This window comes from Haemaphysalis longicornis, unplaced genomic scaffold (assembly GCF_048455015.1).
Source record: "Haemaphysalis longicornis isolate Haplotype H1 unplaced genomic scaffold, Haemaphysalis longicornis Haplotype H1 scaffold_9, whole genome shotgun sequence".
NCBI lineage: Eukaryota > Metazoa > Arthropoda > Arachnida > Ixodida > Ixodidae > Haemaphysalis > Haemaphysalis longicornis.
The window spans coordinates 115,541,404-115,554,060 of NW_027526460.1; the positions used below are offsets into that span (position 1 = coordinate 115,541,404).

General features: G+C 47.0%; 1 protein-coding gene across 2 annotated transcripts in view; it reads left to right on the forward strand.

Annotated features, from left to right (window-relative positions):
* LOC144151590 (uncharacterized) overlaps positions 1 to 12,657 on the forward strand; it is a 351,916-nt gene that overhangs the window by 318,130 nt on the left and 21,129 nt on the right. For both annotated transcript variants that reach the window (XM_077682697.1, XM_077682698.1), the window contains one exon: positions 5,503 to 5,617. In XM_077682697.1, the coding sequence (XP_077538823.1) occupies positions 5,503 to 5,617 (115 nt within the window). The remainder of the gene's footprint in view (positions 1 to 5,502; positions 5,618 to 12,657) is intronic.

Sequence of the window (12,657 nt, forward strand, 5' to 3'; positions counted from 1 at the left end):
GCATGTTATCTGAATTTTCGCGGATAAAAAACATTTGTCCTCGCCCAGGTTTTCAACCCATGATTATGGCCTACGTGGGGTAATAGCTTTGGGAATAGAGCTGAGCCCGAGACTAGCCGTTTGAATCGACCAGCGCTTTGTACTTCATGTAGCTTCTGTGCGCTTACTTCATCCCTTTTAAATTCTGTCGGTTCGGTAAAACAAGAGAGCTGGAACAGTGCCCGGTTACTTGGAATTACACAAGCTAACTTGCACCGGCCAGTCTCTACTCTTGCAAGGAGAACAAGTGAATACAGTGAGCGACTATTCAACAGCGCAGTCAAATAAGCCGAATAGGAGAGACTACACCGGACAGACGCTAAACCGCGTAACATCCCGTCGTTGCTCATTTCAACCGCGCTGTTTCAATGTGAATCAAGAAACGTCTGCTAAAATGTTTCCTTCCTGACGACAGTGGTGTTCGCAGTGCGGCGGACAACCCTGATAGCAGCTCAGAGAGGACAAACACCGGTCTTGACATCTCGTTTTATCCGTGTACTTTAAGTACGACTAGTGTCTCATAGGTCGGCTACTAATTTAGTTTATTACCTCCTGAGCCGAAAGGAAGCGGTTTTAGAGCACATCTTCGCTAATCTCGTCGAGAAGTCTCACCGCTGTGGTAAATTTGACCTTGATTTACCGAAGCTGCGACGTATCTTTGGCAATGCGTCGCGTGACTCATTAGGCCGACCTCCGCCCACGGCCGCTTTTCGCCACCCCCGCCACCGCTGCCGGCTTGCGCATGCGTTCTCCGCAGCTGGTTAGCGCGCCTGACCATGTGACTCGCTGCGCACATGCGAGCTCATGCACGAATGGGAGCGAGGCAGGCCGGTATTCTTTGAGCGTTGCGCGGGAGCTTCTTTAATCCGTCCGTGGCAAGCGGAGACTGACCACTCCGCAAATATGAGCTGGCGAGCCATTTGGCTCGAAAAACGCCGAAAGCGGGACCACAAGCGTAGAAAGACAGGCTTTGGAAGAATAACATAGCGATTACAGCTAAATCAAAGGTTAACTAAGTGAAAGCAAGGCTTCACCAGGTTAACCAAGCTTTCTTTTTTCCCGATCCAGGGTTAGCTGAGCCTAGCTGTAGCAGCTTTTTTATTCCCGGCCGCGACAGCCGCTTTTCTGAGAGAAGCAAAAATGCTTTCGAGATTTCGACATTACGGCGCACGTTAAGATTCTCAATTTGCCATAACCAATCCCAAGCCCTTCACCACAGCGCGCCTCATAGCAAAAGTTCAGCTCCTGTGCATAAAACCCCCAAAATCGATCAATCAATCAATCCCGTGTTACCGACTGCGTTCGCAGGGAACAACACTCTATACACAACAGCGAGGTTACTTAGATGGTGCGAATGAGCAGGTATACAGAGAGAAAAGTAACGACAAAAAATGTGTCCGCTTTCATGCAGCATGAGAAGATGCCACCCGCAAAGTTACATTCTCAATAAATACGTTTATTTATTTGTTGCCCAAAACCTCTCTATATTACAATTTATTTTGTACTGAAGCATTGCATTATACCCGCGTAATGGAGCCTCAAGGCAAAGTCCGATAAAGTAAACAGGCTGCAGCAAAGATTTTCACAGGGACAATGTCCCATACTAGAAACCTAAAGAGTGCTGCAATCAATTAAGATGATCTAGCGAGCTCCTCCGTGTACGGTCCTGCAGTAGCACCGCTAGCCATCCATATTCCGTGAATGGCTTTGTAAGGATGGTGAGGAATGCTGCGGGTGAATTCAGCGTCTACGGACGCTGAACAGGTGAAACAACTAAGAACTGCCCTAAATACCAGCGCTACTAGGAACTTTCTCATTAATTTCCCTAAGAACACTTTTTCGTTGTTGTTGAAGGCACTCCCTGAACCCTTATCGTATTTGTTCAGATACGACTGGCCGTCTCAGTTGTTAGGTCTTTGAAAAAGGCATGTGTAAGAAGCGACAGAGTTTCCACACGTGCCTTGTGGAGGAAGAAATCCCTGTTTATGCCTAAAAGGAAGTACAATGAGTACGACGACCACTCTGGGGGAAGGCGTGGACATGGTTAGCCGGCAGGAAAATGGTGCTTCCACAAGGCGGCTCCCCACTCAAGCATGTGACGTATTGTCCTATGATAACGATTAGCACGTGCTTGCAACCACTACAGGTTTGGAATGTATCGCATGAATTGGTACATCATTGGATGTTCAAAGACTTACACAAAGTACCTGCAGGAAGTAAATTCAGTTATTTCTCAACACACGGTCGGTGGACAAAGATTTGAGCGTGTAGCGCATAAAGCACTGTTGTGCGGTTCACAAAGGCGATCGTGCGTCTTAGCTCCCGGCCACACCTTGGAACGTGCTTTCAAACGGAAAGGCGGGCAGCTATTGGTATTGGTAACTTTCGCGCCCTCAGAGTACACTGGCTTGCTCTTGGCCAATGAGGCGCAGTCTTCCGACCTTCCTAATGGAGGGTATGACATGTTTTCTGGACCCAGGAACGGCGTTAAAATGTTAGTGCACCTCATCGGTGCTACAGGGCGTCTGATCACTCTCACAGGCACAGGTAGTACCAACGTCCACAACCCGATAAACTTTTTATACTCTCTCCGTTCGCTTCTGATCACAGATTTTCCGTATTTTCAGTTTTTGTAACATTCTGATCCCGGAGTGAGTGAAACTTTTTATTGAAAGGAGAGACAATGAGTCCCTGGGGCGAGTAAGGAACAGGGGAGAGAAGGAGGTCACAGTTCACGCAATGAGGACAGTGAAAATCTTGGGGCAATATTCACAATTCTGATTACAGATGTGCAAGGTTATTCGTCTTATTTAGTCGTATTCATACTTGACGTCGGTCCTTTCTTGTATTTCTAAAGTACTCATCCTAGTATCGCAGGCTCTGGAAAGCATTTACCAGGACGATACTTTCATGCACACTGAACTTGTTTCACTGCTGTTCTGCTCCATAAACAACGAGACCGAGAAATAACTTCATCGAGAGACGATGGTGATCATAAAAGTTGTCTGAGGGCCCTTGAGCTGTACCAGAATCCTCGCACAGCTTGATGGCGAAACTTTGACCAGTTCGGTCATATCTATGCAACACTATTTACCGTTTGTCCACCAGATTTATTCTGCGCACATCTGGAACTGCCTGCGGGAAAGCCCACATAGCATAGGGGCTGGTATGACGTGTCATTACATTTGCAGCATTTGGTCTGTATATTATCTCGGGTAGCGGTAGTTATTAAGAAGAGCAACGAGATGGGCGTGTTGGTATAGATTCATGATGGACAAAGTGCACACTAAACTAAACTAAACAGGAAAAACACAAGACAGAGTGCTACTAGTGACTGAAACGTTTAATCGTACGACGAGACATACATATATACATACAATAAAAGCCATTGTCATCACTTACCTACATTAAAATCTAGCACCAGGCAAGATCGCTACCTAACAATAAATAAACCACTGCATATAATCACACCATAATTTTGTACACGTCTGCGTTTGTGCACGTGTGGTGTGATTATACGCGGTGGTTTGTTGCATATAATTGGCCCTGGAAAAGCGGTTCAACAAACAGCATGACGGCGAAGAAAATAATGCAAAAATGTTTATCCGAATACTCCTACAAAGATTACTTGACAACGTGTTCCAAAAACGGAATGCGATAAATCACGAAAAAACGAAAAAACTAGTTGCCGCAATAAGGTACGTGAGTCCTCAAGCAAAGACGGGTTTAAAGAGACTTTCTCACTTTGTAAGCTAAACTTACAAAGACCATACTAATGTCGCGAATATCCTGTAGAGAACTTAAATAGGAAGCCATGTACAGAGCAAAATTTGTGGAAGATGCAGTGATTGTGTAGCAACAAACATGTTGGATGCCGTAACTGTACCCAAAATATAAAGATTGCGTAGTACAAAACTTTCAGCGTGTCCATCTACGCTCCCGCCAGTGGTATCTACTGTTTTGGAGCAATGCATAAGCACGTCAACTTATTTTCGACAACCAACGGGACCATCCATCCTAGCGGACCGGGGTGTGGTGAGCCCACGAGACCAGAACCAGTATCCAAAGCTCCATGTGAAGTTAACTTTAGGCGTCAAACAACCATGAATCTATCAGTCAATAAGAAAATCTTGTGAAAAAACGAGGATATGAAATTACTCCTCGGGCCACATTGTCGGCGCTGTCGTTTTCTAGCTTTCTTGCACTTAACAAGAACCGCTGGACGGGAACACTAAGGCCATTTTTATTCCATTTCTGTTGGAGACGTAGGCAGTACTGCCAGGTTCTGTCTCTAGGAACCCTATGGTGCAAAATTTGTAGTGCTGGCTTGGAGTTTGTTGAAAGAACTGTACGCCACTCTCATTCAAAATTATTAATTTTCTTAAGGCCAACTTGGTTGAGGTACACTTCGCTGTTCTCAGCGACACCGTAGGGCTAAGCAGCCCAGAAGACAGTCATGCCTGGCATCACTAAGGCCGCTGCGCTCGTCTCCATCCCCAGTCGAAAAAGCCGTGCGTAAATAGGTTAACACACTTTAGATACACCCCGTCCAAGTGTTCAAGCACTGTCATCCTCTCTTCGGCCGCTGGGTAAATAGCTTCGAGCGGATAGCAGGGGTGAGTATTGTTCTTTAGGAGTAAAACGTACATGGGCAGATGTCAGTGTCTTAGTTTTTGTTTCTTTACTATGTCAGCTATCGAGTTAACGGTCGGGGTATGCTATGTGTTAGTGTGTGTGCATGCGTGTGCGTGTGCACGCGCGTGTGCGTGCGCGTACGTATATTATTTCGGTCACATTTCAAATTTCTTTTTTCTTCTGTTCGTTTGCCGTCATGTGAAAACACAACCAAAGCTGTATTCTAGTGAAGCGTGGCGATTCACCAGGGCTGTTTTGGTGGCCGTGGAAATTACATACCGTAGAAGGAGCTAAAAAACCAGTTAAAATACTTCACGTTATGTTTAGCCAGACCACTTTGCCGTATTGGTTTAGAGGCAATGATATTTGATTTCGAGCAGAGGAAATATCCTTCGCGAATTTCGGTTGTTCACTTTACGGTCGGCATGCCGTAGAGAAACGTCATTTGGCTCCAGGCTGATGGCAAAACTTCCAACTCAATTCACCCCATATGCCCGCAGATATATGCAAAGCACACAATACGAAGACAAGAATATGTGTTTCTGTATGCATAGGTGAATTTGGAAGAATTTGGGACAACTGAATTGTTTCAGGGGCTTTAGTGATGCCAGCCTTGTTGAGGTACTGAAATCGCTCAGCGCCTTCTATTTCCACGTTTTCTTTTCCTTTTACACACACAAAAAATGATGTTTGAGTGCTGTCTCGTCAGGACTATAATGAAAGAAAGTATAGATGCAGCCGGCAGAGATTGGAAGAAAAGCAGGCGTTCACTGTTGCGTATACTGAAGCCGCCTTATTACGTTCAGCTGTTATATATTTTTGTTTCAGAGCGTGTGCGCTGGCACTATAATATCAAGAAAATGGATCATGACAACTGGCAGATGCGTGAGCGATGCTGCGTCGTCAAACTTGTTTTCGCCTACGGATCTGGTGGTACAAGCGAGTAAGAAAGATTTTATATGCTACTGGCGCATTGATTGTGCTCTGAACACACCTAGAATTCTTGTAGGTCATTTAATTGTATTTATTAAGGAATGATCCAGACTAACGCGATCGGTTTTATTTCATCTCATGCTATTTCCATTTCAAACACGAAAGGTGAAAAATGCTTAGTTGGTGAAGAAACGCGTTCAATACCCGCGTAGCAAGGGCCTGCCTAAAATAATCTGATCGGTTGCGTGTAGTTGCAATCAAACTTCCCACTGGCTGCAAGTACCTCGTCGAGATTATGATTGACAGCGAACTCGGGTATGCGCTCGGCCCACTGCCCCAATTGGCTGTCGTAGCGACGCGTCAAGTGCACTGCAAACGGCTGTGTGACGCCGGCTCGACGGCCGTAACGAATACCCGCAACTTGACGTACCATAAGTTTAGCCTTACTTGGCAAGCCGTTAGGCTCAAGCATGAAGTTATTTAGCTTGAAGGCTGGAGGTAAGCTCAAAAACAGACCCACGCAGGGGGATTGACAGCGACGATGACAGCAGTCGTCAGAAGCTTCTCACCGCCGAAATTTACATTTGGAGGGCGACGTCAGTATACCAAACGACAAACGGCCCACTCAAACGAATAGGTAAGAGGGGAAGACAGCAGCCTTCAGAAGCTCAAGATAGATTTACCGATTCCCACTGGCAGTGAAGTCAACTACCTACCCACGCATACGGCTTCACAACCGAACGCAACATGATGCTCACACATTCCCACATTATAACACAAACTTCAAGAGTACCATAACCTTTTCTCTATTAATTCGAAACGGCTAAATTAAACGACTGAGTGGAAAAGCAGGTGTTATGCGGCGCGCGGTGTCCGTGGCACCAAAACCGCTCCTAGACTTCGCATTGGCTGTGATGCGTACCTTATGCCCTCCGACGAGGTTTGGCCAACCCTTTTCTGTTGAATTTCCTGATATCCGGCGCAACCTTGCGCACTCAAATCTAACGATGTTAACATGCACCCTTGTTTTACATATTAGTCTCGAGAACATACCATGGCGCCACGTACGAGTGACGTAACTTATAGGACACGGGGTTAAATTGTCTGCTAGAACACACTTCCTGCGCTTAAGCGACCGCGTGTGCTCTGTTGCTGTTGTTGTGACTGCCATGTGCCCCCTCCTCGTCATTCTGATGCAAAGTACACAAAAAAGTGGCGTACGCAGTGTTTAATACGGTAAAGCCGTCAGTGAATTTCGTGTTCCCGGCGACACCACCGCTTATAGGTAGGCTATCGCGACCCACACCTCGTATGCAGCCAGCTAACACCTAAGACAATGCAACTGATACCGAGAAAAGTATGCTGTTAATTCACACTGAAATACTCGCGGCGTGACATGAACCATGCTGTGTGTACTACGAAAAAAGAGCTTGCAACAGCGATGGAAACGTGCCGCTCAGTTGTGATCGCACCGCGCGTGCGGCGCCTATTGCCTGGTAATGACTGCGCGGCAACGGTGAGCCCATTGCTTCAACGCACATTTTTAAAAGTGCTGGTACGATCTGCAGTTTGGCTCCAGCGTGCCTTTTTCCCGTCCAATGTTTCTATTTTGTTAGTTATGCCGTGATTTGATTAACGATCATGCACTTTTTACTGCTGATATGTTTAATTTTCGCGACAACTTTTCTGCAATGTATGAACGGCATGAGTGCGAGTTGTGAACGCCTTAGAGCTTGTTTAGGCATGCCTATGGTTACTTTTCACTAGGAAGTCGACGTGGAAACTTGTAATTGCAATGTGGGCTTTCTTCTACTTGGAGTGAGCCAGCATTTAACTCGAGAACTCACCACTGCTCACAGAAACCGAGGCTGTGTATAGTAAAACTTGTTGCTGGGCTAGTTGGTTCATGATCATAAAAACTGGGATTAGCGCTTTAAAGAACAGGACACACGTAAGAAAAAAAAATCGCGCCAATCCACCCCGTGAATGTGGTTGTAAAGCAAAGCTGTAAACGGCACGCATAACGATTACCCATGCGACGTCACTTAAATTCACTCACATCGCTCTTCAAATAGCAAAACCAGAGAGAAGTCAAATGCGCTTAACCACACCATTTATTAATTCAAAGAAATATTCTTGTTAAGGTTAAACCAATGCATGAAGCATGAACGGTGTTTGGTTGAGTTGTATTGGTGTAGCGCCAGATTGGAAACTTTTTTTTATAAAATTAAAGTAAGCTACAACCCGGTGTTAGACGATCTGTCTTCTCCGTCTCTGTGCCGCTGACGGAGGCGACGAGATTTGCGGCAGAAAAGGAGAAGGAAGAAGAAATACTTCTGTTATTTCTGAGCGGCCCAGAGTGCAGCCCTGGGAAGTGATTCCTCCTTGTGCGGGGCCCATATGCAGTCCGCGCAGCCTGTGTTCTGTCCACCCGCTGAAGCTGGATAGGTAGACAGGGCCTGGACAGAAGCATCTCCCATTGCTCTTGTTGGGTAGTTGATGGAAAGAGAGGACGGCAGTCAGGGATAAAGTCGCACACCCCGATTACGGGGCAGAGTGTTCCTACTTCTGAGCAAAATTTACATTCAGCGTCGTAGCGATTCCGATACATTAAGTGAAGACGCCTAGGCTGTGGGAAGGAGCACGGGTTGTATGAGCCGTAGGGTAGTTTGTTGTTCTCTCGAAAGGTCAGGGTAAGGCGAAGGTACGGTCTGTCTCAGAAGGCGAAATGCTGGGTGATCTCCCTGAACGTGACAAGCGGGTGACTGTCCTCGTGCAGCTTCATAGCACGGGAGGTAAAAGCGCAGGCTTGTTGGGTGGGCGTATATGTTGCCCTCCATTGAAGCGTGAGGGGGTGTCCAGATGAGCTGAATGGATCCGTTTGGGGAGTGTTTTTTTAGCACGCGCAGTGCAGGTCTGGACACCCAACCCGACTGGTAATTCCAGTAGGCTTGCTGGGAATCGGTGACTGCCCTCCGAACCCCTGGATGAGTGAGAGGCAAGGTGATGGCTGCCTCTTGTGCTGCCGTCATTTCTTGTGTCCTAAGCGAGGTAAACGCAAGGAGGTTGGTTCTGGAGGTAGCCACGATGATGGCGTATTGCTGCCCTCGATGTTTGGAGGCGTCTGTGTAGATAACCGCGTGATCCCCACCGAAGGTGGTGTTTAGCGCTTGAGCCCGTGCTTTTCGGTGACCCTCGTCATGTGAGGGGTTCATATTTCTAAGCAAAGGGAGCATCTTTAGTTTTAGTCGCCAAGAGTGTGGGAGTACGTCAAACGGAGTGACATTCTGGCCTGCCCAGCCAATCTGGTGAAGCATGCGGTTACCCACCGCAGTTCTGAGTCGGACCTTCTGCTTAGAAAGATGGCCTTCTATCAGCTCTTCCACCGTGTTGTGGAGCCCCGTGCTAAGGAGCCTCTGTGTGGACGCACTCATGAGAAGACCAATGGCCTGCTCGACCGCCTTTGTAATCATTGTATAAAGCATGTCTATGTTTTCCTTGTCGAGAAGAAGACAGGGGGTTGACGTAAGTGACTCTCGAGAGGACGAAAGCTTCAATTAATCAAAAGGTACCAGATTCCTTTAGGCTTCGCTTCTTGGTGGCAACTCGCCTGATCATGTGTATGATTTGAATGATGCTGTTTTTGAGGCGCTGCAAGGAGACGTCACTCTTGGTGTTAGCCCCGAGATGTAGGCCCAGGATCTTGATGGTGGGGCTTTGAGTGATGGCCTGACCGTCAAGGATTATTTGAATGTATTTCTTGATTTTGCGTGAGGGCGGACGACAAGGAGCTGTGATTTTTTACGTTAACACCGGAAGCCACAGGCTTTAGCACATTGGCGTACTAACGTGAGATGCCATGCATTGGTGTGAGCTTCCTTTAATTTTTGTAACTCAAAGCACATGAGCAAGGTGCGCATAGGGCCGCTAGACGGCCGTGAGTGGTCGCGTGACGCTTTCACGTGGCATTCAGCGAGAACGCAGGGGGTAAACCCGTAGATGTGCTTGGTGTGTACACCACCTGTCTTCCCAGTCTTCGCGTGGGCTCGTAGCTAAATCGGTAAGACAATGGGCTTTCGCTTTGTTAGTCTATTAGTTCCAGGCTCGATTCCTGGCAGTGCCAGTAAATTCTTTTATTTGTTCGCTGGAGTTTTCTGGTGACACCAACGGTCGCGAAAGAACCCTTGGGGGGTAGAGGTAAAAAGCTTTGCTTTAAAATGGACAGGACTGGCGCTACTTCAACTGATTTATTGACAAGCTACATCTTCGCATTTATACAATGACAGACTCGATGATGCGCAGCGAGAACTATTTGAAGGACAACTCCCAACCAATCATCACAACCAATACATAGATAACCGCAGCCCATAAACACTAAGTCATACAAGATAAAAAAAAGTGTCACTGACACAATCAGTGCCAAATTTCTTGATGTAAAACGCCTGCAATACTTCACGCGCGTTTTCATCGTGGCTTCTGCCCAAAATCTTAATCTCACTTAGCCGTGCGACACAATCCTTACAGTTAGCGCAATGCGCAGGCAAGTGCGCTGTCTCCCCATTGTTAATTGCCAATTCATGTTCCCGTGCTCGATCATTAATACACCTGCCCGTCTGGCCGATATAGGCCTTCCCGCACGACAGCGGAATCTTGTACACCACGCCGGTGCAGCATTTCTCAAAAGGCCTAGCGTGCTTCTTGTTGCAAGCTCGCTTCTGCGCGGCCGAAATGCGAGGGCAGAGGGCAGAGAGCTTCCTGGGAGCGGAAAAGACTACAGGGATGCCGTGTTTCGTTGCCACCTTCTTCATGTGGTGGGAAACCTTGTGCTCGTAAGGCACCACTTCAGGCCTTACTGTCTTGCGCGCCACATCCGCCCTTTCCTTTCTTCCGCCCCTTTTTATCTTCTGCAACAAGGACTCAGCAACCGCTGTAATAACCGAGCACGGAAAACCTGCTAAAATCAATCTTTCCACCTGTTTTTGGAAGGACTGGTGCATTTTATGAAAACACGACCTCGTGAGTGCAGACTCTAGGCATAGACCTGCAATAGCGCGCTTAACTGTCTTGGAGGGTGACGAGCTGAACGGCATCAGAGCTTTTTTTGCCCTAGGCGAAAAACATCAACAGGTGTGGCCCTTCTGAAATTCTAAGTTAAGATCTAAGAACTGTAACACACCGTTTAACGGTAGTTCGTGTGTGAACTTTAAGCCTTTTCCATGTATTCGAAAGGTGGATAAAACTTGGTTAATAGCTTGTGCACGCGCTGTTAATTCTAAATCGTTAAAGAAGACCAAAAGTCGTCGACATATCTAAAAACTTTACAGACCATTCCTCCTTCAAAGGCACTTTGCAACGCCCTACCAACAAAGGCTAAAATAATATTACATAAAACAGGAGCAACACACGAACCTACGCAAATGCCTTGTCGCTGAAGGTAAAAGCCGTCGTCAAAAGTGATGAAGGTATTCTTAAGATACAATTCCAACAATGAAATGAAGCCATTGACCGACACACCGGCTGCATTCTGAAATTTAACTGCACCGTTCTCGTCAATAATTTCCCTTACACAGGCACATAACTCTCCCTGAGGCACAGAATAAACAAATCTTCTACATCCACTGAAAACCCATAGCTAACAGAGGGATCACTTTCAAAGAAACGACTGACCAGTTCCGAATTCTTTGTGGCGTACGGGTCCTTGACAGCTAACTGATTCAAATGTTTTACGAGAAAGCCGCTGACACATTTCTGCCAAGTGCCCCTCTCGCTAACAATGGTACGGAATGGCACATCTACTTTGTGTGTTTTTGCTGAGAAGAAGACCTTTAGGGCACTACTTTTACTGTCAGGAACACACTTCGCTAACCTGGTAAGCTGAAGCTCCTTGCACATAGCAGACGCCTTGCTTTTCTTCCTCGTCGCACTTGCTTTCACCGGAACAAAGTTCTTCTTTACGGCCTGTGACGCTTTTTCTGAGAATGTCCCACTCGGCACGACAACAAAACCTCCCTCTTTGTCGACTTGTATTAGCTGCAGGTTGTTGTCCTTAACGAAGGCGACCACCTTCCTAGTGGGGTCAGGTTTCTGACTGGGAGGCCCACTCTTCACGCACCTGGCAATCACGTCAACACCGTCCAACACACACCGTTCTTTGTCCTCCTGTGGCGCCTTTCTTGCGATGCGGCGGTTCAGGGCTAGCAGTTCGTGTGCAGGTATGCGGTGCTCATAGCTGAACTTGCGTCCATTATTTAAAACCTTGGAAACCTCTTCTGGCACCTCCAGGCTATCATCCAGCACAACCAGACCACCTGCCTGGCTCCTGTTGCAGCGTTCTTTGAGATTACTGAGCACTTCCCGAATGTGTATCGTCCAAAGGTCTTCCGTCAAATGGGCAATCAACCGCCGAAACGAGGAGAGCTTGATAACGGCCAACCAGGGGGGATCCAGGCTAAAGCACAAAATGCGTAGGCAGTCTTGAAAAAATCGCACCTGCCGTCTCATCTCTGATCTCAAAATTCTTCATATTCGATTTGCGTGCCCCGGCGACGGCTTCACCTGGCCAAACATGTCCGCAACTTCCTTTGGGATCCGGCCCTTTCGTAGGCAGAAGCTGTAGAAACGTGCCCGGCATGTTGAGGTTATTATGCTGCTTGCGAAGACGTAGGCTTCAGAAGGAGAAGGGGAGACACAATTGAAAGAAAAAGAGCCCGTTGTAGAAGAAAGATAGCTTAGTAAAACTTGTTGCTGGGCTAGTTGGTTCATGATCATAAAAACTGGGATTAGCGCTTTAAAGAACAGGACACACGTAAGAGAAAATGGACAGGACTGGCGCTACTTCAACTGATTTATTGACAAGCTACATCTTCGCATTTATACAATGACAGACTCGATCATGCGCAGCGAGAACTATTTGAAGTACAACTCCCAACCAATCATCACAACAAATACATAGATAACCGCAGCCATAAACACTGAGTCATACAAGATAAAAAATCCAACTCAGAGGAAAAAAGGGCAACGGAAGTGTCACTGTCACAATCAGTACCAAAT